The 24,671-nt window shown below is 52.6% G+C and overlaps 1 protein-coding gene across 1 annotated transcript; it reads right to left on the reverse strand.

Annotated features, from left to right (window-relative positions):
- Window positions 1-3,206: 3,206 nt before the first annotated feature.
- RXRG (retinoid X receptor gamma) lies at window positions 3,207-24,415 on the reverse strand. Its single transcript, XM_026084693.1, has 10 exons — window positions 24,314-24,415; window positions 14,396-14,655; window positions 11,114-11,258; window positions 10,259-10,438; window positions 6,890-7,050; window positions 6,315-6,444; window positions 5,917-6,049; window positions 5,311-5,402; window positions 4,908-5,013; window positions 3,207-3,641 (listed from the first exon to the last, which is right to left on the reverse strand). Exons 1-10 carry the CDS (start codon window positions 24,360-24,362, stop codon window positions 3,494-3,496), a joined length of 1,404 nt encoding a protein of 467 aa, XP_025940478.1. The 5' UTR covers window positions 24,363-24,415; the 3' UTR covers window positions 3,207-3,493.
- Window positions 24,416-24,671: the final 256 nt, after the last annotated feature.

The following is a 24,671-nucleotide window of genomic DNA, read 5'->3' on the forward strand; positions in this document are numbered from 1 at the left end:
GACTTATGTCTGCAAGGAAAAATGGCCACACTGAATGGACCTTAACCTTTGGTATTTCTTGGGTTTTCAGTCTTTCAGTGTGCAACTATAACCCTGCAAAAGCCAGGGCTGGAGATGTGTGTGTGGACAGAAGTTTTCTTTGGCTTACCCATGACAGTGATTTCTACTATTTTACAAAAATTTGTTTTTTTCAGGGCTGCAGATATGATCAGCTCCACCTAGGTCATTCTGATGTTCTGCAACAATTCACCCTGGAGCAAAACCACACCAGAAGTTTTTACTAACTGCTGTGGGATTTGCTTCTTGGGGTATCTGGTGAGTCCAGCCCCACTTCTTTAGGAGTGTGTTGGGGGAGGACTGCTCTTGGGCAGCATTTAGACACCACCTAAAGTACCTAGAAGTCCTTCACATAGATGAAGAATCTGAGGGACGGGACCAAACCCAGGACGTTGCTTCGTACCCCAGGTCCTCAATGACTGCAGATAGATCTGGGTTGCTCAATGACTTCTTTCCTCTGCGTAAGACAGCTGTCTGCTGATGACAGCTTCAGACAAGCAAGCGATATCTTATTTTCCACGCTCCATGTCTCATGGACTTGCAACTCTACCAGACTCTGGGAGATCAAGCAGATGATCAAGCACCAAAATTTTTCCAAAAAAAGGACTAGTGACCTGGAAAAAGAAGAGAAGTCCTGCTTGACATGAAACCTGAAGATCTGGTGGCCCAAAAACAAGTGTCTCAAGGTAGACCACCAAAAGTAGGGTGTTCCGGAGCCGCAAATGGCTACTCTGAGACTTTCTGCCCTAGCCTTGGTTATCCTCTCCCATAACTTTAGACTTCAAAATGTGACTGTTCATATTGCAGATAATGACCTGGATTTGCTCCCTAGACAGTGGATTGAGATCAGCATCAAGACAGTCAAGGGAAATTGTTCACAAGAATTAGCAAGCTCTTCTTGTGCTGACTGTGGTGGGCACGTGCAGGGCCATCTGGACTAGATACTGGACATCTGAGCTGGGCAGCTGGAGCCCACTTTGCTGCCCAGTTTATTTCTCTCTGTCGACTGTGTGTTGAGCTGCTCTGCTGATGTGTAATAGTTGGGAGTCTGAATCCCTCATCACTCAAACTAAGCCACCGAGAGGCATCATGCTGTCTACATTAAAGCCCTCTCAGAGAGGAGCGAGCATGGCCCAAAACACTTTTGGATATCTTGGCCAAATTAAACCTTGCAGCTCCAGGAAGACACTGATGATCACAGCTGCAACAAGAGTCATGCTGAACACAGCCTGTGAGCTCCTGAAAGGGACAGTTTTATTGCTGAGGAAGCACCCCGTCCTTTTGAGCAAGTCTTCCCCGACCCTCTCAGCCCCACGTTCTGCAGCAGCTCACCCCACAGCAGAAGCACACTTTGAGTTATTGCCTGGTGCTGCAGGTTTTGCTCCATGGCATATTCATAGAGCCTCAGCTCTGTAGTTCAAAAGCTCATGCAGTCATTCAAGCTCCTCAGAAATGAAATTTTCTGCTCCAAGGATGTCAGGAAGAACTGATCCTAGATAGCACTTAGACACCATCTTAGCAAGAGGTCTTCTGCCGGCACGAAGAACCTTAGGCTTTTCAGTGTATTTGGACAAAAAGCATTAATACAACATCAGCTTCAGAAGGTGGCATCAACTTCTGCAGGCCTTCTCTTGCTAAGCCTACTAACACCAACTAACCTTGATTTAAACTGTCAAAACTGAGGGGGGGGGGGAAAAGAGAAATGCAAGGTTTTGTAATCAGAAACAAAACCAAACCCAGCTATTTGGTGCCCAGCTCTTAGAATCCCACAGCTCTTGGTGGGGGAAGCCCGCTGCAGCCCAGGCCGGAGGTAACCTCTTGCTTTGCTTAAAGAGCAGCATAGGGTGGGTGCCCAGGTCCTGGGGCTCAGGACACCCCAGCCACCCCCACTGCGAACTGCCTCAGCACGCTCTGCATGCAGGAGCGCACACACGACACCACGAACTCCAGCACAGCTTCTGCAAAGAGCAGGTTGAACATTGCTTCTTCCTTAAAAATATTCCCTTTCAATGGAAAATTTCCTTTTCAATTTAAAAATAATCTTTTGGTCAATGCTTATCACCTCTTCTGGAATTCTCCCTGTTTTTCCCATGTCACTGGGAAAATTTAAATTTTGGAGTTTTCATAGTTTTTGATTTCCTGTTTCTTTCCCTTACTCTTTCGATTCTCTCTTTCTCCTTTTCACAGTGAAATACTGGAGAATGAATCATGTCCCAGCGTGGGAGTCCTAACAAATTGTTTCATTTTTATCTTTCTTTCTTTCCTGTTGTGACTATTCCTTTTCCCCGAACTTCCCCGCGTTGCCGCGCGGCAGCACTGCAATCCGTCAGGCGGACAGCCGAAGCGCGGCTGCATCTCACCGCGCTGTCTGCCGAGAGGGTCAGGAGGGGCAGATCACTTAACACTACACCTGTTTTAAGAATAATAATAATACAGACAGTTTGGGCGGGTTCCTGGGAGGACACTTTCCCACCAGGACAAACTCCTCGCATTGGACACATTCACGTCCTTAACTCGCTTGAGGCTGGCCAGCTCGGTGCTGTCGGGAAGCGAGCGCTGCATCTCGCGGAGCCCTCTGGCGGAAAGCGGCCCGGAGCCCTGCCGCTTGGGCGCCGCGAAGGCAGCCAGCCCGCCCGCGAGCTCACCGGGAGCACCGGGTTTGGGGTCACCCCGAAAAGAAAGCGTTTGCTTTTCCCCCTTGGCAGTTAGACTAGCTCAGAAAGGAAAAAGAGCATTTAAAAAAAAAAAAAAGTCAATTTTTAAACAGGTGAAAGAAACCAAAAGTGCAGAAGTTTCTTTTTAAGATGTTGAAATAAAATGATTCTGTTCGAAGCAAACTTCTCCAGCTCTTTCCTCAGCAGGAAGAGCAGCTCGAAGGTGCCGGGCCACCCCGCGCATGGCAGCCGGCCAGCCCCTCCGCCTTGACCGGGTGACAGCCAGAAGCAGCGCTTCCCGGCCTCCCTTGGCCCCAGCACTGTGCCCCACCGCACAAGGCGCAGTACCCCAGGGGCTCTTCCTGCCCTGGTTGGGGCTGCTGAATAGTCCCCAGAGAGCCCCTCAGCCCCAGCCCGGGCTGGACCCGCGACCACAGCAGAGGAGGACACAGCGCTGCAGGCTCCAGTCAGTGCCTCTCTTATATATTATTTTATTTGTTCCATTGGCCTTTAGTGAGAGTGAAAAAATAATTTAAAGCGATTATCTGTACAGGGCGGGGGGAGGTGGCTGGTTAGCTGGTGGGAGAATCTGCAGAGCCCCTGGGGCCAGGCCAGGGAGGGTTAGAGGGGGTGATTTACAGCTGTACAAAACCACGACAATCCCATCGAGGAGGAGCAGAGGGTGGGGGAAGCCTCTTGAGCCCTCGCAGGGCTGGGGCGGAGGGGTGGGAGGCTGTGCAGGGCCACAGAGGGGCTGGGGTCCATCCAGGGTGGCCAGACCCTCAGGTGACCTGCAGGGGCGTCTCCAGCATCTCCATGAGGAAGGTGTCGATGGGGGTGTCCCCAATCAGCTTGAAGAAGAAGAGATGTTCCAGGCACTTCAGCCCGATGGATCGCAGTGCCGGCAGGCGCAGGAGCAGTTTGGCAAACCTGAAAGGTGAGGAGCAACGTCAGAGTTGCAGGAGAGGCATCGACCGCTTTCTCCCACATGCGGCTGAGCCTGCGCTGGGGGCTGGATGGAGGCAGGAGGGGCCGGTCCTGCATGCACAGCCTGGCCGGGGTGGGGGACGGGGTCGTGCCTGAGGGAGCAGAGCCCAAGTCCCGCACCAAAACGCCTCCGAGCATTCCCTCTCCCCGAGGCAACCCCGGCAGGTTGAGCAGGGTGCAAAGAAAAAGGAGGTCCCAGTTTTCTTTCCCTATGCTTTTAAAGCAGGGAAATAAGCATTCCTCTCCATATGCATAGGGGGAGAACATATCTTAAAAAAAAGAATTTTACATTTTTAAACTTGCAAGGGGAAAAAAGAAAAGATACCCCTGCACTCTCTCCCTGGCCAGGGCTCGAACTAAGGACTTGCATCTCCACAGTGCCATCGAGATCACCTTCAAAACTTCACAGCCTCCTGAGAGGCAGCGCAACCCTTCAGCGACACCGCTGCCAGCCCTTCCCTCCCTCTTCACCACCCTGCTGCGAGCGTGGTCGCGGCAAGCTGACCTTCTCCTCCCCCTTCTCCCTCCCCGCTTACTCCTTGCGGCTCTCTGCAGCCAAGCTCAGAGCCAAAAACAGCAGAAGATGCCGTGGGTGCATCCCTTGCCTAGCGGCCCCGGGCCGCATCCGGGAACTGGCGTTTCAAGAGCTTGGCCAGCAGAGGGTAGGATTGGATCAAAAAGCAAGAAAATCGCATCCCACCTACACCCTGAAGGCTCTGGCACAGGGTTAGGGCACCGACAGGATCCACCAGCCTGCAAGAGCTGGGTTTCTCACGCAATTTTGGCCAGCATCTTGCCCTTGCTTTGCTCCGGGGCCATGGGGCGGCTCCTGTGGAGTTGGTGCAGATCCCCTTGCCTCTGCCTCCTCTTTTCAGGGTGGGCAGTTAGGGATGGGCAAGCAGGGACCAGCTCCCTCCTTCATCCAGTGCCCAAACCGGAAGCTTCAAACGGTGCTAATGGGAACCAGTTCCCAGCACAGAGGGCAGCTGAGCTGTCAAACTCCTTGCTGCAGGATCCTATGAATGCTGGAGGAGTTTCCTTGGGTTCAGAGGGAAGCGGGACAAATTCTGGGGACAGTTATAAATTCATAGAAACCACTCTGGGTCCTACAATGCAGGAAGTCAAAACAGCTGGAGACTCGGAGCTCCTCAGGAGGAAGCATCCTGCATACTCACACTCATCCTCCACCCGGATCCCGGGGACACTCACCGTCCCGGTTGCTCAGGGTACTTCTGCTTCGTGTAGGCTTCCAGCGTGGCGTAGACCTTCTCCCGCAGCGACTCCACTTCTGAAGGACTGGACAAACCCTTGGCATCTGGATGAGGGAAAGACCCCAGACAGAGGGAATCACTGCAGCGGGGAAGCTTTTTACCTCTGGAAGGCCAAGCTTGGCCCGTCTTCCCCTGCATATGACCTGGAGCACCAGGCTGGTCCCTGCCACGCACTCGGCCACACCAGGTGCGTGTCACGTCATGCCGGCAGGCAAAGACACGTGGGAGCAGACCGCAGAGGCGATGGGTGCCGTCCGTAGGGAAGGACCGAGGGCAGGGCCCAGGGAAGGGAGCAGCGTGCAACTGCCCCGGCTCCGAGGGCTGGCAGCCCCACCACTTACCCGGGTTAAACAGGACGATGGCTCGCAAGCACCCCAGCTCCGACTTGTCCATCTGCATGTCCTTCATTTTGGACACCAGCTCTGTCAAAACCCTGCACAGAGGTGACACTGTTTTCACTCCGCTTCACTGCGCAGAGCAGGGGCACTGCCCTCACACGTGCAAGAGCGGCAATGCAGCGCGTCCTGCTGCGCAGGGCACAGACGTGGCGCGGGCACTGCGCGGGCAGTCGTTACACGGGCAAATGCAGCAAGGTGGGTTTTAAGGCTTTGACAGCTAAAGCTCTTGTTGATCGGTATTAGCTCTAGATCCAGTTACGGCTAGCCCTCAAGTTGTGAGGAGAGGGCAGACAAGCCAACCCACCCCTGGAGAGACGCGCACACAACAGAGGAGACTCTTTTGCAGCTGCAAGTCCCTTTCCAGGGGGCCTTCATCCCATCCTTGGTTTTTAAGCCAGTCGAATGTCCCCTCCTCGTTCTAAGCTAGTTCTGCCCCAAATCGCCATCAGTTTGTTCTAATTCTCGCCAAGGAGACATTCCCCTTCTGGAGGGGAGGGACAGAGGCAGGATGGCCATGACTGCTGGGGATGATGGAAACAGGCCCTGTACCTGTCGAAGATGGAGCCCACGCCAGCACTGTGCGCACTGCTGCGGTGCACGTGCAAGCCCGTCGCCAGGAGGATGCCGTCTTGCACCGACACAGAGCGATGGGAGAAGGAGGCGATTAGCAGCTCGTTCCAGCCTGCAGGAGGAAGGAGAGGAAGGTGTGCAGGATGCAAGTGCTGCTGAGGGGGGAGGTCAACAAGGTCTCTCTCCACCTGGCATAGAGGATAGGCAGAGGATAAAAGATGCCACACCAGCAGCTATTCGGGGTGCGGCACCCAGAAACCATCGTTCCCAAATAGAGGGGGGCAGCTGCTTTCCTCCTGGTGGCATGACACACAGTTCCCAGGGAGGAGATGGATGCACCAGGAAAAGCTGTAGAGGCTGCTGGTCAGGGACGGTACCTGCTCGGAGGAGGATGACTTGGTCCTCCAGCGTCAGGTCAGAGAAGTGAGGGATGCGCTTGGCCCACTCGACGAGCGTGAAGAGCTGCTTGTCTGCAGCATGGCATATGTTGGTGACGGGGTCGTTGGTCTAACGGAAGAGCAACGCCGAAAGGAAGGAGCAGAGGAAAGGGAAAGAATTTGTCAGTGTAAGAATCACTGATGATCGCCACCTGCACTGCACACACTATTGTGTTAACAACACTCAGAGCCACAAGCAAAATGATCAAATCACCTGTAATCTGAGCTGTACAGTTTGGGGGAGAGGAGATCTTTTATTTTTATTATTCCCTCAAAAAACAGACAAACTTGAGAGCTGACAGCCCTTTCTGTTTGCTTGCTGTTCTTTGCAAAGCAAGTTCTTCAAGGCAGGCCAAAGTTCTTGCTTTTTAGCAAAGGTTTTTAGGAGGTGCAAAGCAAAAACCCCTTAGAAAACACTAGCCATTCCTTGGGGGGGTTGGCCTTTCAAATCTCACCCAGGAGGCTCTCATCTCAAGCTGCTAGGGATTTTGTTGAAATGGCACGGTGCCGCTTACCGAGCTCTCTGTGCTCATGTCGCTGTACGCCTCCGTCTTGGGCTCGACCGCCAGCTCGGCCTCCAGGATCCTCTCCACGGGCATGTCCTCGCTGCCGCTGCTCGTGGACTCTGCTTCGTTCTCGCTCCGCTCCCGGCTCCGCTGCCTCTCCTCTTGCACGGCTGGAGCACAGGGAAGCCGTCCTTTACACCCGCGCCAACGCCTACCTGCTCTCCCGACGCCCCCTTCGTGGCGGACCCCCCTCTCCCTGGGGAGGAGGGCTGAGAAAACCCGTTGGGGGCAACGAAGGGAAGAACAGAAAATAAGTAGATGTATCACATGCTGGTCTATTAAAATGACAAGCACCAGGCTGGCCCCCGTCCCAGTTAACTCTGGGGTTGCTGTAGACCAACTGCCTCTGGACTTGGCAAAAAGGCAGTGATTTCACAGACGTTAAGCTCCAGAAGAGAAGAAGGAGCAGTTAATGCCTCCAGGTGGCAGCCCGGACTCAGCCGTCAGTAGAAGCTGGAGGAGGGACGCCTGCTCCAAAACACCGAAGGCACCCAGGTCTGCCGCTTTTGCTGCGTGCCGAAGCCCTGGTTTAAGCTGGTGCTTGGAGCCGTATGAGGGCTCAGGGCTGCCTGTGAGCTCCCGCTGCTGCGGGCTGGGAGCCCTCTCTCTTGCAGAACGTAACTTGCCAGCAAAATCGGCCCCCAGAAGTCGCACCTGGATTTATCCCCCCAGAAGCGTCCCACAGCCACCAGAGCACCTGGTGGCAGGGCTGGCTGTCCGCCCCCCCCCCCCCCCCCCCGGAGCCGCACAACCTGGGCTCCGGCCCTCCCCACCAGAAAGCTCTTCCCAGCACCTATCCTGAAGTACTATCCCCAGCGCTTTCACCCTCCTCTCTTGTCTCTTTGTGCATTTTCCCAAAAATCATCTGATAGGAACCACAGGATCACTGAAATTCTCTGCACACCTACGCTATTAGCTCCCAGGATTTCCAGGTGTGCGGCAGGACAGGCAGACGTAGGACACACGCATGCTGTATGCTGAGCCTCGTGCCCCAAAAAAGTTCTGTCTGCACATCTTTGTTTGAGAAATCCCAGAGCAAAATAAGGACAACTTACTGAAAAATAAACGGTGGGTGACCAGCAGGTGTCATATCAGTTTAGCTCACTGCTGGGGAGAAATGTCTCAAAACGCAACCCTGCCAGGCACTTTGTTATGCCACAGCTTAATGACTTCCTCATCATTCAACTAAGCACGGGGCAGTCAGTAGCCAGAGGCATGGGGAAACCACCCCCCCTCGTATGAAGCCAAGGGACAAGAGGACCCTTAAGAGGAAAGGGGACCTGAGTGAGCACCAGCGAACACCGAGGAAGGAGCCAGCTCCACGAGCAAGCCGCTCTCGAAAGCCCCAAGATCACATGAGAATTGCACCCCATTTTGTCAGTTAGGTAAGTGCTGCTGGATGAAGAAGGACGAGAGAGGATTGCGGAGGGTCGTTCTTGTGCTGCTAACGTCCACAGAGAGCCCGGGGTTTGCATCATCCTGCTCTGCAAAGGGCAGCAGCATCAGCACCCTGCTCCTCGGACGCGCTTTGCAGCCCGCTGGAGGGGAGGATGGTGCCTGGGACCGGGGTTTTGACCCGGACGTGACATTTTGTGGTCGCCGGCTGCTGGGGCAGCATGGTGTTACCAAAGCTGCAGCGAAGGGGCTACGGCTCAGCCTGCGCCCCAGCATCGCCGCTCTGCCCCACGCCACCTCGGCTCCCGGTGGGCCCCGTTCCTGTGCTCTGCAGGGGACAACGTGGCTTCCAAGAGGGACCGTTACACTGGTGCTGGCATTGAACCCCAGAGGCAGCACAGTTATTTTACCTTGGAAAAAAAACAGCTTAAAAGCTGGGCTCTGTGCCACTACCTGACCTCGTATCTGCCGGTATAACTTAGGAGAGAATCTAGCTCATCGGTCCTCTTTGCTCAGCCAATGTGGGGAGCAGCTAGCTGCAGGTGGCCAGCTGAGGCAGACAGAAGAACGCCCTTGCCTACGGGCTCGCCTTTTCCAGCGGCACCGATTTGCTCTGCAGGGGCTTTTCCAAAGGCTTTTGCACTCTCCAGAGGCTGTGTGGGAGCGAGGCAGGGCTTGCCACGGACACGTGCCACAGTTAGCAGCTCTCTGAGGCTTCGTTCAAGCCAATGCAAGGAATCTCTGAGTCCAACGGCCTCAGGTCGGCTGGTTGCTCCAGATCAACACCTTAGGTGGTTTGGGCCAGAAACGCAGTCCTTTGGGGATGCGGTGAGCGTAGGTGGAGCACGGGAGAGGCTGCAAAAGCTGCTTCCTAACAGCGCTCTCCTGCGGCGTGAAAATGCCACAGGACAGGAGCCGTACCAGAGCTCATCTCCAAAGAGTGAAAGTGTGAAAATGAGAAAGAACTATAAAATCAAAGAGAGAAATAAACCATTCCCTATATTTTCCAGTGCAAGAATTTAGAGGGCAACAAACGAAGCCAGCAAGCTGAAAGCAAGCAAAAGGAGGCAGCCCTTCACAGGGGAACTAGACAAGTTGCCCAACTCCCTGCTGCGGGACGTTGTAGAGAGCAGAAGTTTACAGGGGCTCAGGAAGCAACAGGACAAGCCCAGATGAAAACTCCCTCCAGACACCCCATGTGGCTTCGAGAGCGCCCAGGGCAGAGCCTCCTCCCCAGTTGCCCACTCTTGGCTGCAGCTGGGGGCTCAGGATGCTCTGGGCCACCCAGAGATCTGCCCCAGGGAGCAGCTCTGTTTGGCTCATCCTGTCCATTCATGGGATGGCACCGTCCCGTCACTGCCCTCACCCATGCTGTCTTCCTGCTGCACCCACGGGGACACACGTCTCCCTAGACCATGGGCACCGCTCTGGCCACCCAGACCGGCCTTGGCAGCGTGGCTGCCTGGCAAGAGGTGCTTGGTAAGAGCCGAAGCTGGTGCCACGTCCCTGAGGGACAGCTTTCCCATGGCCACCAACTGGCATCACCAGCTTCTGGTCTGGAAAAGTCCTACCCGAAGCGAGCAGCTCTGGGAGCAGCTCAGCTCCTGCAGCCTGGTTTTTTACAGGTCTCTCTCTCAGGGACTGGACTGCTCCTTGCGGTTGAGTCATGAAGAACATCCCTGCCTAGCCCTGTGCAGATTCTCTGATGTCTGATAAAGGTTGAGCCCCACTCTACACCCTTATCTCAACAGATTCGCACCAGCCTCATTTCCTTTATGAAACCAGGCCAAAATGCCCTGAAATTGTTAGTGTGGGTTTTTGGAGTGCTCCAGCCCCAGAGGGCCACCAGGAACCAGATTTACACTAACACAGAGAGCATGCATGTAGGGAATATGCCCCCTCCCTCCATCTGCCCACACATACCTTCCCTCTTCATCCCCATCGCGAGGCACTTCTGATAGCGGCAGTACTGGCAGCGGTTGCGCTGGCGCTTGTCTATGAGGCAGTCCTTGTTGTCACGGCAGGTGTAGATCAGGTCCTTCCGGATGGTCCGCTTGAAGAAGCCTTTGCAGCCCTCGCAGCTATACACCCCGTAGTGCTTCCCTGCGGAGCGAAAGGGAGCCCATCACCAGGGAGCCAGCACGGATGAGCTTGAACCAACCCAAAAGGTGAAAGGACTGGCTGCAGAGAGTCGCTGGAGGAGGACTGGCTTGGCTTTGGGGACTATTAGCAGGAATAATGACCGGTGGCAGTCAGAATACAGGCCAGACCTCCACTTTCTGGTCATGCAGAGGGGCCACATTCATCCCATGGGAGGGCTACGGAGCAGCCCCCCAGCCGGGATGCAGGAGCAGGAGAGCCCCAGGCAGCACACGGAGAGCACTGCCACAGAGGGGTCTGCCAGGCACGGCCAGGTCGCGGTCCCCCAGCGTACGAGGGAAACCCAGACACAGCCAGAGCCCCGCTAAGACAAAACGCAGGTTGTAAGAACACAGTGATTTCAGTATAGTTATTTTTAACAAACAGAGATGAAACGCAAAATGAGGTCACGCACATCAGAGGGAGAGAAGCATGGCTTTTGGAGTGGTTCTCTTTTTGGCACTCGTCTGCAAAGCAGACAGCCTGCCCTGGGGTCAGCCAAGCCCAACTACAAGTCCTGCATTGCCAGTACAGCGTCCGTGAAACCCCGCAGCTTTTGTTACTGTGCCAGCCTCGCTTCGGGGCACCTGGGGAGGTTTTTGTGGCCCAAAGCCTTCCCTGGGAAAGGAAACCTCGTACCTGAGGACCTGTCCCCGCAGATGGCACAGATGTGTTTGGCTAAGGATCCTGGGCTCGTGGATGGATAATTCATGCTTCCGATCCCTGGGAGACCTGGCAAGGGCTTGATGTCTTCGGAGCTGCTTACATTGTTCAGGACGTTGAGCTGCAGAAGCACAATTCATGGGACACGAGGCGGGTTTAGTGCCTGAGCCCAGTAGCCCAGCAAAACCACCCAAAAAATCGAGCTGCACCCTGAGGCATTTGGTGCCGGATGGGGCCAGGCTCATCCTCCCGCTCATCCCTGGCGATCCCATGGGGGTGGCAAGGTGAGCCTAGCTGGAAGGGTTTAAGCAGCTGCCCAGTAGCAGAGATTCGCTCTCACCCAGCCCTGACGCTGTAACTGAAGACGGGAAGATGAGCTGCTCAGTTACAGCCTCCGAGTCCTGGGGCTGGCGAGATCCCTCCTGCTTCGTTAGAGGATGTGGATCAGTGGCTGCTCGAAGCATCAGGTGCTAAATGCTTAGTAAGGAAGGGGTTTGCAGCCAGGGGATTTGTTGCAATTAAACTTGTACTGCTGCATGGCCGGAGGAGCTGAAATGATGTTAACCCACTTAACTTTATTATTTCTAACCAAAAGTCCCTCCCTGATTCATGATGTACAAATCTGCATGAAAACATGGCCACCTCGGGCACTTCCTAAGACTGAAGTTCCCAAATACTGCCACAGGCTGGGGAAGGGTGCAGATCTGGGGTTCCCAGACATAAAAAAGGGGCTAGACCGAGCATCTAAAACCAGTTGCAGTGAAATGCAGGCAAAAAGCTCAGGGCTCCAGCTGAGATCCCAGGGAGCTGCTCGCGGCTGCTGGAAGTTAAAGGTTACAAACGGACATCGATTAGAGACCCAAGCCTGATGTTGCCCAGGGCTTAGTTTTATTGCTGTTTGCTTTCAAGCTGCTGATGGCAGGGCAGTGAGGATTAAGGACCGCTGGGCATGTCTTGTCGAAAGCTGTCTGGGCAGGGCAATGCGGAGGTCTGCCCCTCCAAAGCTACCCTCAAACCGGCGTTGCAGCCTCCATGCTCTGAGGGCTGGGGATGGCTTCTGTCTCACTGAGGTTGTTTTTAATTATCCCCCCAATTTATCAGCTGTATTTCTTCCTTCAAGCAAAAGGACAGAAGTAGGGACAAAAAATGAGAATTTGGAGGAAAGTCCAGCTACAGCCTTAGTTACAGCCTCCGTAATATCTAAACCACTTGAGCTCATGCCCATTGCTACAAGTTCTCCATATTTCTCTGAGGAACTGCCCATTTCTCACAAAAAAAGCATAAAAATGTCCATGGGAAATTTCAGCAAAGAACAAGAGGATTGGTCCCATTCGGGTTTTGGACCTTTCATTAGAAAAAGCAAAGACAGAGTAAGTCTGTGCATCTTCCCCCCCACACCCCCAGGCCCTTCATTTTCAAAGTTTCAAAGGTTTGATGACATTGAAAATACAAATTATCCAACAGCAATTACCATGTTAAGAACCAGCTTGTTTTCCCCCACCAGAAAACAAAAGTTCGCAGAAAAGGTTTGCCCAGAGGAACAGAGGTACGCTCTCTCCAGCAGGGAGCCAGCCCAGGCTCTGCATAGCTGTAAATCCAAATGCTCCAAAACCTGAGTTTGGCCCAAGGAAAGGAGAACTCAAACCCCACCTGCTCCAAACATCCAGCCACTTTCCTTACCCTGGAAACCTCTTGCCAAGATGCTGAGCCAGGAGGAATTCTTTTATGGTTTAAAATGCTACTGAGAGCTCAGGTGTCACCTTTTCTTTCTCTCTAGCTGCACTTCTAGACAGTAACGGAGAGAGAGGGTGTATGTGGGGGAGAAACAGGGCGGTTTAGCCATCAGTGCCTTTGGAGCTCAGCTCCTGCAGGTTAAGTGCAATCATGTATGATATTTGGGACACCTGCCTGAACCCAAATCCATTAGCTGCCTCCCTGCCGAATCCCCGAGGCTCAGCTGTCTCCTTGCATTAGAGTGAAGGCAAGTGAAACACACTCCTCAGAGCTGGTAACTCGACGCAGCAGCTAGCTCAGCACCCAGGTCAAGAAAACCGCTTCCCAGTACGTCCCTAGCTCCGAGGGAAAGGTATCCGCGCAGCCAGCATTGCTGTGAGCTCCAGGACGATGAAGTACCTGCCCCCAGGTATCATGGTCACAGATATTGTCAGGCTGATGGGGAAACAGCCGGGTGCAATGAGGGGAGGAGGTGGCCGAGCATGTCCACCGCAGACAGCTCAGACCTCTGCAGAAGCGAAGGTGCTGGGAGGCCAAACCTTTCAAATCACAGGTCCTCATAACTTTCCAAGCTCTTCAAGGACCTCCATGCACCATCCTTCTCTAGCATTTGCTGCAGGTGTTGGGGAGAAGTGCTTCTGCAGATGGGTCAGTCTGGCTGGGGCAGTGGGGTAGGAGACGACGAGGACTTGGAGGTGATCTCCTCCCTACTTACCCAGCTGGAGCTGTGAGGCTCTCGAGCATTCCCTACCTCTGGACCCCATTAATAAAATGCAGAATCTTGTTCGTGAAACACAATATTCTCACTTAGACCCACATCCCCCAGAGCACGTCAGCACATGATCAGCTCCACTAAAGGTCAGGGCATGAAAGGAGGCAAAATCCCATGCCGTCACCAAAGTCCCTGCTGTGGCGAAGTGGAGGCATCGGCCCCAGCCCCAGGGATCTCTCCGCTCTGTCTGGAGGGTAAACCTCAGCACTTGACGTAGTTCAGGCGATAAAGACAGGAGCGCTCCGTTTTCCTTCAATTCATATCATGCAAAGTTTATATGTAACACAGAGTATGCGGCTGGCATTTAGCATTTACATTTGTCTCTCACTGTCTGCCTCTTTTCTGAATAATGAAATGAAGCAGATATCCTTTTCCAGGAGGAAGGGAAGTGCTTCCTATACTGCAGCTCTTGGCTATGTTGACTGCTTCCACATAGAAAAATTACACCCTAGTGCAGTGGAGTGAGACTAGATTGCCCCCTGGTGAGAATAAACTTGGGAATTAGCTCTCTCCCTTTATGATGCAGGATGTTTTGAAATACATATGGGCGTCTTCTCTTTGTCTGCACCAAGGGGATTTACGCAGGAAGATTCACATGACAAAAATTCTTCTTTACATCCTATCTCCATACGTGGTCAAAAACACACCAACCCCACCACCACCACTCAACCCACCCTCTCAAATTTTCAGACTTTATCCCAATCCTTGAGCACCATCAATAGTCTGAAGGGAGCATGAAGATATCTGCCTACCTGCGGACTGGCATGCGTCACAAAATTCATGCCCGGGGCCGAGGACAGGGAGACGGAGTGGGACCCGAGGGAGGATGCGATGACCCTGTATGGCGAACCCAGTGTGTTCACAGGAGGCCCAATGGCATTCATGGGGGACGGCAGCGCCCTTGAAGCATTCGTAGGCACCTCGAGGTAGTTGTGATGACCGTCCGCCGAATTCCCCGTGGGAAGGCTCGATGAGGGGCTCACGGACGTGGAGCTGGCATGAACAGGGGAATCTACGAGGAAAGGCAGAAACACTGAGTGCTGAGAGGCATGGGGGGGGGGGATAAAATACATACGGATATGCATAGCGAGGAGTGTGGCAGCTGTGGTCCACATCATGCATGTATTTCTCCTGGTCTCATGCCCAGCTTCCCATTAGACCCATGACCTTTCTAGGTGTCCTCACCCAAACAAGCTCATCTTAATTCGGGTCACAGGACATCTACATGCCCACCTGTCACTGGTGCTTCGTTTGCCAGTGAGCAAACATGCTCTATTCTATCACAGGAAAAAGTAAAACACTGGATTATGGGAAAGGAAATAGAGTCACATAAAGCAACGAAACATATTATCAAGCTAATACTTAATGATCAAGTCTTCCCTCCCTGCTCCCGCACCTCCGCTAGCTCAGGAAGAAGGTGCTGCTGCCTGCCTGTCTCAAGCTGGTCTTCTCCAAACTCTTCCTCCCCAGCTGGCAAGGACGCAGCACAGAAAAGCAATATGACCTTGAGCATTGTCACGTTGGGGCAGGCTTGGAGCTTGAACACATCACCCAGGGCCTAAATGCTGTCTTTAACAAGACTAATCTCAAATCTGCAGGTGGTATTTAGGTACCAAATGCCCACCAATCTAGATGGGGTAGTTACCTAGCTGCCTTTTAAGGATTTATATATGACCTTTTCTCCCTCCCCTAGAATTTACTGACTCCAGTTGGCATTATTTGTCATTAAAATTTCAATGAACCATTGTTCTTCTGTTGGCTTTTCAACATAGGAGACCATTCCCTTGAGTATCAAGGCAAGATGTTGTTCAGGAATGTCACGCAGTTGATTTTCCATGGCTGGCACAGAGGATGTTTGTTCCCATTACAATTGAAGGTAAGGCCAGGTTGGGGTTTTTTTTTCCCCCCTCCTTTTAACATTATTGCAAAGTTATTTACGTGACAGTGTTTGTTATTTTACCTGAAGTAACAATCAAATCTGATTCAAAGGGAAGACGCACAATAAAGACGGGAAAAGGTCATCTTGCTGAATAACATTAAAGACATTTGTCAGAGTCAAGGAGGACTCGATCCACCGTTATCAACCCACTTCAGACTTAATTCTGCACAGAGAGGGGGGAGGAAAGGTCTTTGTCAATTCTTGCTCTGACTTTTTGGATCAATTCTCCCAGCGGGAAAGCGATGTGCAGCAAAAGGAAGCAGGCGCAGYGACGAGAGCAGGAGCCTTGGAGGCAGCGAGGCGGGCTGGCGGCGCAGGAGAGGCTGAGCCAGGACACAGGGTTTCGTCCTCCTGCTGGAGACACCACCCCACTTCTCCCTGCCACTGCCACGGGCAGTAAAGCAGGACATGCAGGGGTAGACAGCCCTCTTTCTGCCCAGGGATACTACTAGTACACAGCAAAACTCCTATCTCCTATTTGCTTCCAAATGGGAAAATTTTCCACCAGGAAGGCAGCTGCCAGGAGAGCCTTCAGTGATGGGCGGAAGAAGTGCTCTTAGTGTGGCCCTTGCCGTACCTGCATGCCCAGCACATGGAGGCTCCTCTCTTGTTTCCCAGGACTTCAGAGGAGCTTCCTGACTTGGTCCTTTAACAACTTCAGAGGAAAGAGAATGTGTTTTTCATCATCTGCAAACAGTTTGGTAGCACAGTGTACAGTCCTACCCAGCAGCCATAGCACAGGCTTATAAGGAAATTGCCTTTCTGTCTCTTTAAACAACTAGATAAACAGCATTGCCTTTGAGAATTCATCAGCTTGAGAAATAATTCACTAAAGAGGAGACTGGGCAGAGATCTGTAATGTCATGACAGGTATGGAGAAAAGGGATGAGGAACAATTCTTCACCCTTTTCCATAACACAGAAAACAGGCATCCTGCGAAAGTATCATGCAGAAGAGTTAAACCAACAAGAAATACTTATTCGCACAACAGAGTCAAGCAGTGGAGCAGGACGTGGTGGGAGATGAGTGTGCAAAACCAAGAAGCTATTGGGGTAGTTCAGAGAAGACACAAAACTGCAGATACAGCGTTAGGTGCCTGGGAAATGGGCAGGTCTAGAAAAGACTCCCAGGAGAGCTAATTTATCTGTTTGCATTACACCAGACCTTGCAGAAACGTTGCCGCCATGAAGTCCTCTATCAGCAAGGTCCTCAGTCAGGCGGCAGCAAGGCGTTCACCCAAAGGAAACGGTTTGCCAGAGGGAGCCCTGTGGCGTGCTCGCGTCCATGCCGAGGGTGACTGCTCAAAGGGTATATCCAAGGAGACCCTCTGCCCCACAGGATGGGATGGAGGTTGCTCCACCAAGCCAGGCAGCTGGGAAGGCTTGTGCCTACCACCCTTCCTCTGTCAGCGAAATGCTGAAGAGGGAGCTCGGATGAATGAGGGAGTGTTTGCTGGAGGAGGTGGATGGAGAAATAGCAAATCTACAGGAGAGCACGAGGGCGAAAGCTGGGTTCTGCCAGGGCCTGGCGACACAAAGTGGAGGTGAGGCCTCTTGTTAACTGTTGCCACGGGGCCTGGCTACCAGCATTGGCCAGGGCTGGGAGCTTCTCTTTGGAAGCAGAGTGGTCTTCAGGGATGCTTTTGCACCCAAATCAGAAAACATTGATCCAGCACCACTGTGTTCTGAGCAAATTTGGCTGCTGCCGCCAAATCTTTTGTAGCAAAAAGCCATTAATCAGAACCCTTGATTTTGACTTTCCTTTTACCAATGAACAATTGCATCCATCCATAATAAACTGCAATGCCAAACCCACCTAGAAAAGCAGTACCAAAATCAAATCAAAGCACTCTCTGCAAGGTAGTCCAAACTCTTCCCTGACTTCCAGCCCCTGCCCAGGATCAGCTCACCAAGCCAGTCCACAAGGGAGCAGAAACACTGTGCTGCTGGCAGCCCTGCTCCACCGGGAGCTCCCTGCGGAGGTGGCAAAGTCCGCTGGGATGGAGCAGGAAGGACGGGGAGAAGGGAGCCAGCCCCGCGTGCCAGCTGCAGTCCTGCTGCCTCCTCCAGGATTCAGTACAGGTGACATTTAAACAGTCCAAAGGGGGTCTGGATCTGTCTGTCAGGTAATGAAATGTGACAGCTAGATGCCGGAGACTCGGATGGCCGCAGCAGGGCCAGCGGGGCGAAGGGCCAGCCCCATGTCACGAGACGAGRGCTCTGCTCCTCGCTGCTGGCGCAGCTCCTGGCCATCCAGCACCAGGTATGGCTCCTGGCTTCACCAGGGCTCACACATCTCCTAGGGACACCAGCTGAGACCCTGCAACAAGTATTAGAGCTCACTACTACTTTTAACCACCTACTGCAGATTCGGAGTCACATTTGCAAGTAAGATCAGATTTTTTTGCTCCACAAATGAGTCTGTTTTTGTTCCTCCCCCCTATATGCATTAATGTTTTGGCAAGTAGTTTCCCGAGCAAGAGGTTCAGGGAAGCYTGATTTTGTGCTTATTTCTGTCTTGGAGGAGGAGGGAAGAGAGGGCGGGATGAGAAGGCGGTTTGTGTGGATTCTCTGACGTCTTGTTAGGGCTTGCCAAGCACCCTTTCTCTCAATGGATGCACTAATGGAAAAGCTCCTCTTCTCTGGCAGCCCCTTACAGGACTGGGATGTACATCTCCTGCTGAGGTCTTCCCAGCCCCACTTGAGAGAGGAGCAACTGGGCCACAGCGAGCTGGAGAGGGAGGAGTGGACTAAGCACCCAAAGCGCACATGGTACCACCCCAAAGCCATGGCCCTGAACCCATGGCCAGCATGCCGTGGGCTGATAGGGAGCTCGGGCACCACGTGAGCAATGCAAARGGTTGCTCTGCACGCAAGCACGCAGGATCCAAGGGATCCAGTGCCTGCGAATCAGCCCTCCACATGCTCCCCTGTATGCAGATGCATGCACACACTAGCCTTCCCTTCACAGGAAGCCAAGTTTAAAAGGAAAAGACAAGAGAGGGGTATTCTGGCTGCTTTGCTGTTTCAGGCCCCCTCTCAAGCACAGCCCATCGCCTGCTACAGAGAGCAGCTGTGGGCTGGAAGAGTGCAGCCAGATGCAATGTGGGCCCTATGGCTTTAGCAAACAGAGAGAGGATCACGAGAGATGAAAGACAACTCTGTTGACATTAGAAAAAATAGTGGGGGAGACCCCAAGAAACACCCAGTTCTCCACATTTTAATAACAGTGCCATTGAGGACATGAGCAACAGCATTACATTCACCCACCAGCCACCGAAGCTGAGATGGGACACAACAAACCTTTGATTCTCTGCTGCCATCTGGGTTTCTATCTTCACCATGGCAAAATCCTAGCCCCGGGGTGGGAAACTCCCATGAGCAGCCTGAGAAGGGTTTAAGCCTCCCACCACACATCACYAGGAATACAGAACTGCATCTTCGTCACTGTGGATGCACAGGTATCTCATACAGAGGCAMCAGCACAGCACAAAGCTCCAGGCCCTCCATGCCAAGGCTAAACAAGCCAGGCCTACAGCTAAACTGGTCCAGGACTAACACTTGTTTGATAAAGCCAGCCTGGACACTTCTACCCTGYAAGCACTTCATGGGGTAAAGCTGTCCTGGGCCAAAGCGGACACAAATTGAACCAGTGCACAAGCAGCAACACAYATCTCCACAAAGGCAGCGGGTAGCAAAGTGTCCAGACTGCAACAAATCAAACCATCTGTTTTTACCCAAATATTGGTAGGAGACACCCATCTCAGCAGCTATGTATGGACAAAGAGAGAAGTGAGATCACAGAGAGATGAGAAGCCTTCCCCCCTACACCGTCTGTTCAATCAGCACATCATTTCGAGGTTTGCTTTCCTTAATGCTCGTGCAGCCCCAAAGCCAGCAAACCCTTGGGAGGAACGATGCCCGAGTTAAATACCGAGGTCTTTCTTCAATTAGTCTGTAAAGCAATCCTGCCTCCTGAGACTTGCGGAGCCCTGGAGATGAGGACACCTCCGAACTTTGAGTTCTTCTTTAATATGCCATAGAGAATCAAAAGACAGAACAAACTTTAAATAATGAAAAGCATTCRAAGCCTCAGATATATGGGGAAAGGGTTCATTTCATTGTAATGCGTGATTAAAGGCGTGAGTTGCCCTGCCTGCCACACAACTATCGAAATTTTGCAGGTACTTCCTCCTCTGCAGATCAGAGAGCACCAAGAACAGGTCGAGACATACAGAGACAGGCTGATTTCAGCAAATGAGCATGGATGTGCGTGGGAGGCACTGCTTGGCAGACAGCTTGTCCTTGGGGAAGACCTTCGGGGTGAAATACCTGCGAGAAACTCCTGAAATTGGATGCAGTCGTGTAGCAAGGACCCCACGTCAACTGGAAGCAAACAAAGTTTTGCTGCTACAATTGCAGAAGTAGTTTTTATTTAATGCATGGGAGTTAACACACAAAAACAAAAATCTAGTGATATTTTAATTGTCCACAGGCAGTACAGCTCCCTGTGCTAATATCCTACAGAAAGGTCCTTGTTGTCACCTCACTTTTAAGGTCCAACAACCTTTGTGCTTCCATCTTCATGCCCAATACTGCAAGTCAATAAATAATGCAGACTTCCCCTGACAGCCAGCATCACGGAGGCACAGAGACGTGCGGAGGTGTGCTCGCACATGCATAAGCAGAGGCGTCTGCAGCGGCGATCCACACACGGATAAGCGGGAACAAGCAGGAGGAAGTTTCCCTCGGCAGCGGGAAGACTTGCTCCCTCTCCTTTTGGCACGGTCAGCTGCAGGGCTACATGGCTCCTGCATTGYCCTTGCGAATCAGGGGTCCGCGAGGAGCAGTGGGGCTGGAGGCACACGAGACTTTCATCTGCCCTGACACAGCATCAGATGTGATTTTGAGATTTTGCTCTGATTTGATTGAAATTGGACAGCAGGCTCAAGTCTTACTACGCCCAAGGACACTCGGCCAAGACGCACCTGCAGTGTGGCCACATATGCTTCCCCTCCCAGAAACCAAGCTAYGGAGGAGGGAAGGAGGGAGTAAAATCCTCAGAAGCCAACACAGGGTTTGTCATGGATTTTAATGGGAATCGTGCATTACCAGGTACTGCTATTGCATTCTCATCAAGCTACGAATCCCTTAGCAACTGCACATCAGGTAATTAAAATAAAGACCGCAAAAAAATTCACTCACCCTAACAAGGTATCACATCCCCCTGGTGACCACAGTAACACACAAGACTTGGATAAAATTTGCCTTCCTCAGAGAAAGAGAAGTCAGAATGTGAGGCCTGAAGGGCTTTTCGTGACTGTCTGGTCAGATTTCCCGCTTGGCCACCAGGATCTCCGGCATGGCATCCTCCAGGAAAAGCTGCTGATTCCTACAACAGGCCTTAAACTCCCGGAGATGCTACAGGTTCCCGTAGAAAGGATCCCACGGCTGCATGGTCTGCTGCAGCCCCAGGCAAACCGTCCCGACAGCGAGTCACTCCAGCTTTTAGAAAAGCTCTGCGTTTCACTGGCTGCCGGAGCTTGCCCAGCCACTGGATTTCATCACACCTTTGCCTGTTGGGTCAGAGGGATATCTCCACGTAAGCACTCACAGGTACAGATGTTGCAAGCTGCGATGTCCAGCAAAAAAGCAGCCTGCGAGGCCCAAAACCCAGGATCATCACAGGCAGAAAGGTGCCACTAGCCGGGCAGCAGCCCCGCTCCAGGCGCAACCTGGGTTTTCCTCTGCAGTTCTCCCAAGCCCCCAAGTGACCTGGCCTAACCCCACTTTGCTTGGGAGAGCTGACAAGGCTGCAGCCGGAGGTGGTGTGGCTGCAGGCCAAGTTACATGAGTACTAATAAAAGAGACTTTGTGGAGGAGCCAAGTCAGTTCTCGTCCCCAACCAACTGTGCTCAGGAGTGCTCCGAGAGAGGGGGCAGCCGGCACAGCAGCTTTCCTTGCCCTGGGAGCTGGGCTCCGGATGAAATGCATCCTGTTAGTGACCAAAAACGCAGTCTGAAGCCCTTTCCATGTTCTTATATTCTACGCTGTGAAGGCAAATCCACCTGCTTTCATGTACTACTCCTGCTTTAGATGTGCAAAGGTGACTAATCCGAACACTTTCACTGTTACCCTGTGCAGTCATTTGCAAAACTTCACAGTCCTGGTGCCCTTTTTCTCAGCACAAATGATGTGCTTATACCAATTGTGTGTGTGTGTGTATTCTCAGATACAAATTTGACAGTGTTATTCAGCCATTTAAGACTGGAAATAACAGTTATACACACTATCAAAAATGCGTGCCTTATTTCTAACTTGAATGTGGATAACATTAATTTAGAGGGTATGTCTCAATTGTTTGCATTAAAAAAAAACAGTTTTAACATGCTGCTGATATGCTCAAAACAAATCTCAGAATTTCGGAGCTAAAAGAAATCCAAATGCTATAAAATCTCGTCATGCCATAGAACAGCAGCAGCCACATCACCTTAACTCTGCCCTCCAACAGCACGGTGCAATACCAGTGCAGCGAAGCCGATGTCCTGATGCAAACACGACTGTTGTCCGCTGACCTGATTTCCCTCTTCACGGTGCCAGCGCAGGCAGGACCAGGAACAGTTTCGTAGCTATGTTTGGGGGGGAAGCAAAGACCGCAAAGGTCCGTAGGGCCTGCAAGAGACCAAGGCTGCCCGTGTGGGCTCTGTGGTGAGAGACCCAAGGCAGCGGGGAGCTTTGGACACCAGGTCGGCAGCAGAGGCAAGATTCCCTTTGTGTTAAGGCATCCAAGCTGCAATCCCATTTCAATGCCTCAATTTTTTCAAACCAAGTTAAATGCAGGTTAAAATGTCAGTTAAATACACTGTTAACTAAATATATGTTAAAGTCCCAATATATTGAATTGTTGGGGGGTCAGAGAATAGTGCCTTAGTCTCTCTTTGGTGGAGCAGAAATACCTCTTCTATTAACACTTTTCTCCCCTAGAAATCTCCCAAATGCTCTGCTGAGCGTGGTGATCCCTGTGGAGACAGGGGTCTGTGCCTGGTTCTTATGAAGATCGGTTTGAATGTCACTTTTCTTTTGTCTCTTTGTAAATTTTTAGTACCCAACAAATTAAAAAACAAATATTCTGCAGTTATCATTTCACTCTTTTGCAGCAATGGGAGAAAGTGCAGGTTTTGTTTCCCTGTTCCTTAAAAACATGAGTGGGCAATAGATTTTTTTCCAACAAGAAGTCTCTTTTCTGCAGAAACCACCTGAAAAGGTACTTTGGAAAGTCAAGGGCTTGTAAAACTTGGGGAAGATTTGGTACAACATCAATGACTTTTCTGCAGTTAGAGAATTACCAGAGGTGAGCACCTGGGGCAAGAGGGAAAAATACAGTGGGAAGCTCCCGTGCGGACTCCCCCGGCAGCGCGTGCCTCCGCTGGCAGAGAAACAGCAGGTTGGTATATACAGCCTGAAGGGCTGGGGACAGCCTGGGGAGTTTTCCAGAAACACGAAGACTTTGCATGTACACAAGCATCACTGTGCTTTACCTTCCCCAAAGAGGCATCAATATGTTGCCAGCAGCCCAGAAAGTTTGAGGCCAGGAGTTGCTAAATATAAATACTGGAAGAGCTGGGAAGAAAACCTCTCCAGGGCTTTGCAGGAGGGAACACGGCATATCACCCCGCACCTCCAGCCCTCCCCGTGCCGGCCAAGGATGCGCGGGTGCTCGCGGCCCCACAGCCAAGCGCTCCCACCGGCTCCCTTCGGGCACCCACAGCCTGGGTTGGGTGAGCACCGAGCGCCTCCTCTCCCTATTCCCCCTCCGTCCCCCCGTGTTGGAACAAAGCCATTTGCATTGCTTTTAGTGCCCCCTCGGAGCTGTCACAGGTCTGGTTTGCCACCAGCCACTGCGGTCTGGCGGCACCCTGTCCCAGCTGAGAGCAGCCAGCACGTCACGGGAGCACGATATATCCGTCCTCGAGCTCTGCTGCTCTGCAGCTCTCAGCTGGAGAGTAACTTCTGACAAAAATAATGCAAACCCTGTTCCCTGAGAGCAGTTCCCATTTCTGCAACGCGAGACGCTTGCTCCGGGCTGGTGCGTGCGCGGCGGTGGTGTAACTCGCAGCCGTGCACACCGAGGCAGCCCTTCGCAGACCGCTGCCTGCAGCCTCGACGGGCTAATCTGAGCCAGCTCGCAAGATTACTTTGGTATCAGTGTCATAAGGGCAGGAGAGGGGCACTGGGCAGGGAAACAAGAGCCCTCTTCAGATTTTCTTGGGCCAGGGAAGGGGCAGGCTTATGCTTTAAGAGCAGCTGTTTCCTCCAGTAATTTCACAAATTAAAAAAAAAAAAAAAGGGAAAAAAAATCTCGTTTGATCGGATCCTGTTCTTTCAATGAACAGATCCAGTCCAACACACACAAACACACACACACACACACCCCTCAAATAGCATATCCTAAACTTCAGCGGAAGAGCCATTCGTGGTTTGAATCGTGCCTGCACCCGTTCGGGCAGCTGGGTTTAGCTTTGCTGAAGTTCACGGCACGTATAGGCAGAAGACAGCTGCAATCATAAGCATGCAGGCACAGTTTAGCATGGACCGGGAAGGTTACGGCCACGTAGAAGACAAGTTAACCGTGTTTTTAAATTCCTTCCCCCTCCCCCCATACTCTTCCTGTGGGATCAGTTTCTCTATCTAACCCCGAAGGCACAGACTGCAAATGCAAGTAAAATACTCACTGCCAAAGCCTGCAGGAAACTTAATGAAGTGAGGATAATTCCCATACATGTTTAATCTTCAGTTCATCTCTTTCCTTTCCAAACGCAGCCGCCTCCTCTCACTTCAGAGGTCCCCGGAGCGCGGCGCAGCCGGACGGCGCCGGGGCACGGCTCCGCGAGGGCAGCGGGGCTCCGACGGCGCCGGGGCAGCTGCCTCCTCGCCCGGCCTCATCCTCGCGTCGCGCCGGCGGCAGCGGCTCCCCGCGACGAGGCGCGACCCCGCTCGGGGCTGCCCCCCGCGCCCGGCTGCCGGCGCATCCGCAGCTGCCCGGCCTGGCAGCGCAATCGCCCGGCCGAGCACGGATCGGTGTGCGCCGGC

The sequence above is a fragment of the Apteryx rowi genome, unplaced genomic scaffold, assembly GCF_003343035.1.
Source record: "Apteryx rowi isolate R43461 unplaced genomic scaffold, aptRow1 scaffold_65, whole genome shotgun sequence".
In the NCBI taxonomy this organism is placed as follows: Eukaryota; Metazoa; Chordata; class Aves; order Apterygiformes; family Apterygidae; genus Apteryx; species Apteryx rowi.

What these genes read in the sequence shown, in the direction of transcription:
- RXRG (XM_026084693.1), bottom strand. Translation starts at nt 24,362, where the DNA reads ATGTATGGGAATTATCCTCACTTCATTAAGTTTCCTGCAGGCTTTGGC. An exon ending in AGTCATCCTCCTCCGAGCAG is followed by an intron (nt 6,050 to 6,314) that starts GTACCGTCCCTG and finishes TTCCTCCTGCAG; the next exon opens with GCTGGAACGAGCTGCTAATC. An exon ending in GTGGGCTCCATCTTCGACAG is followed by an intron (nt 5,403 to 5,916) that starts GTACAGGGCCTG and finishes ACCTCTGTGCAG; the next exon opens with GGTTTTGACAGAGCTGGTGT.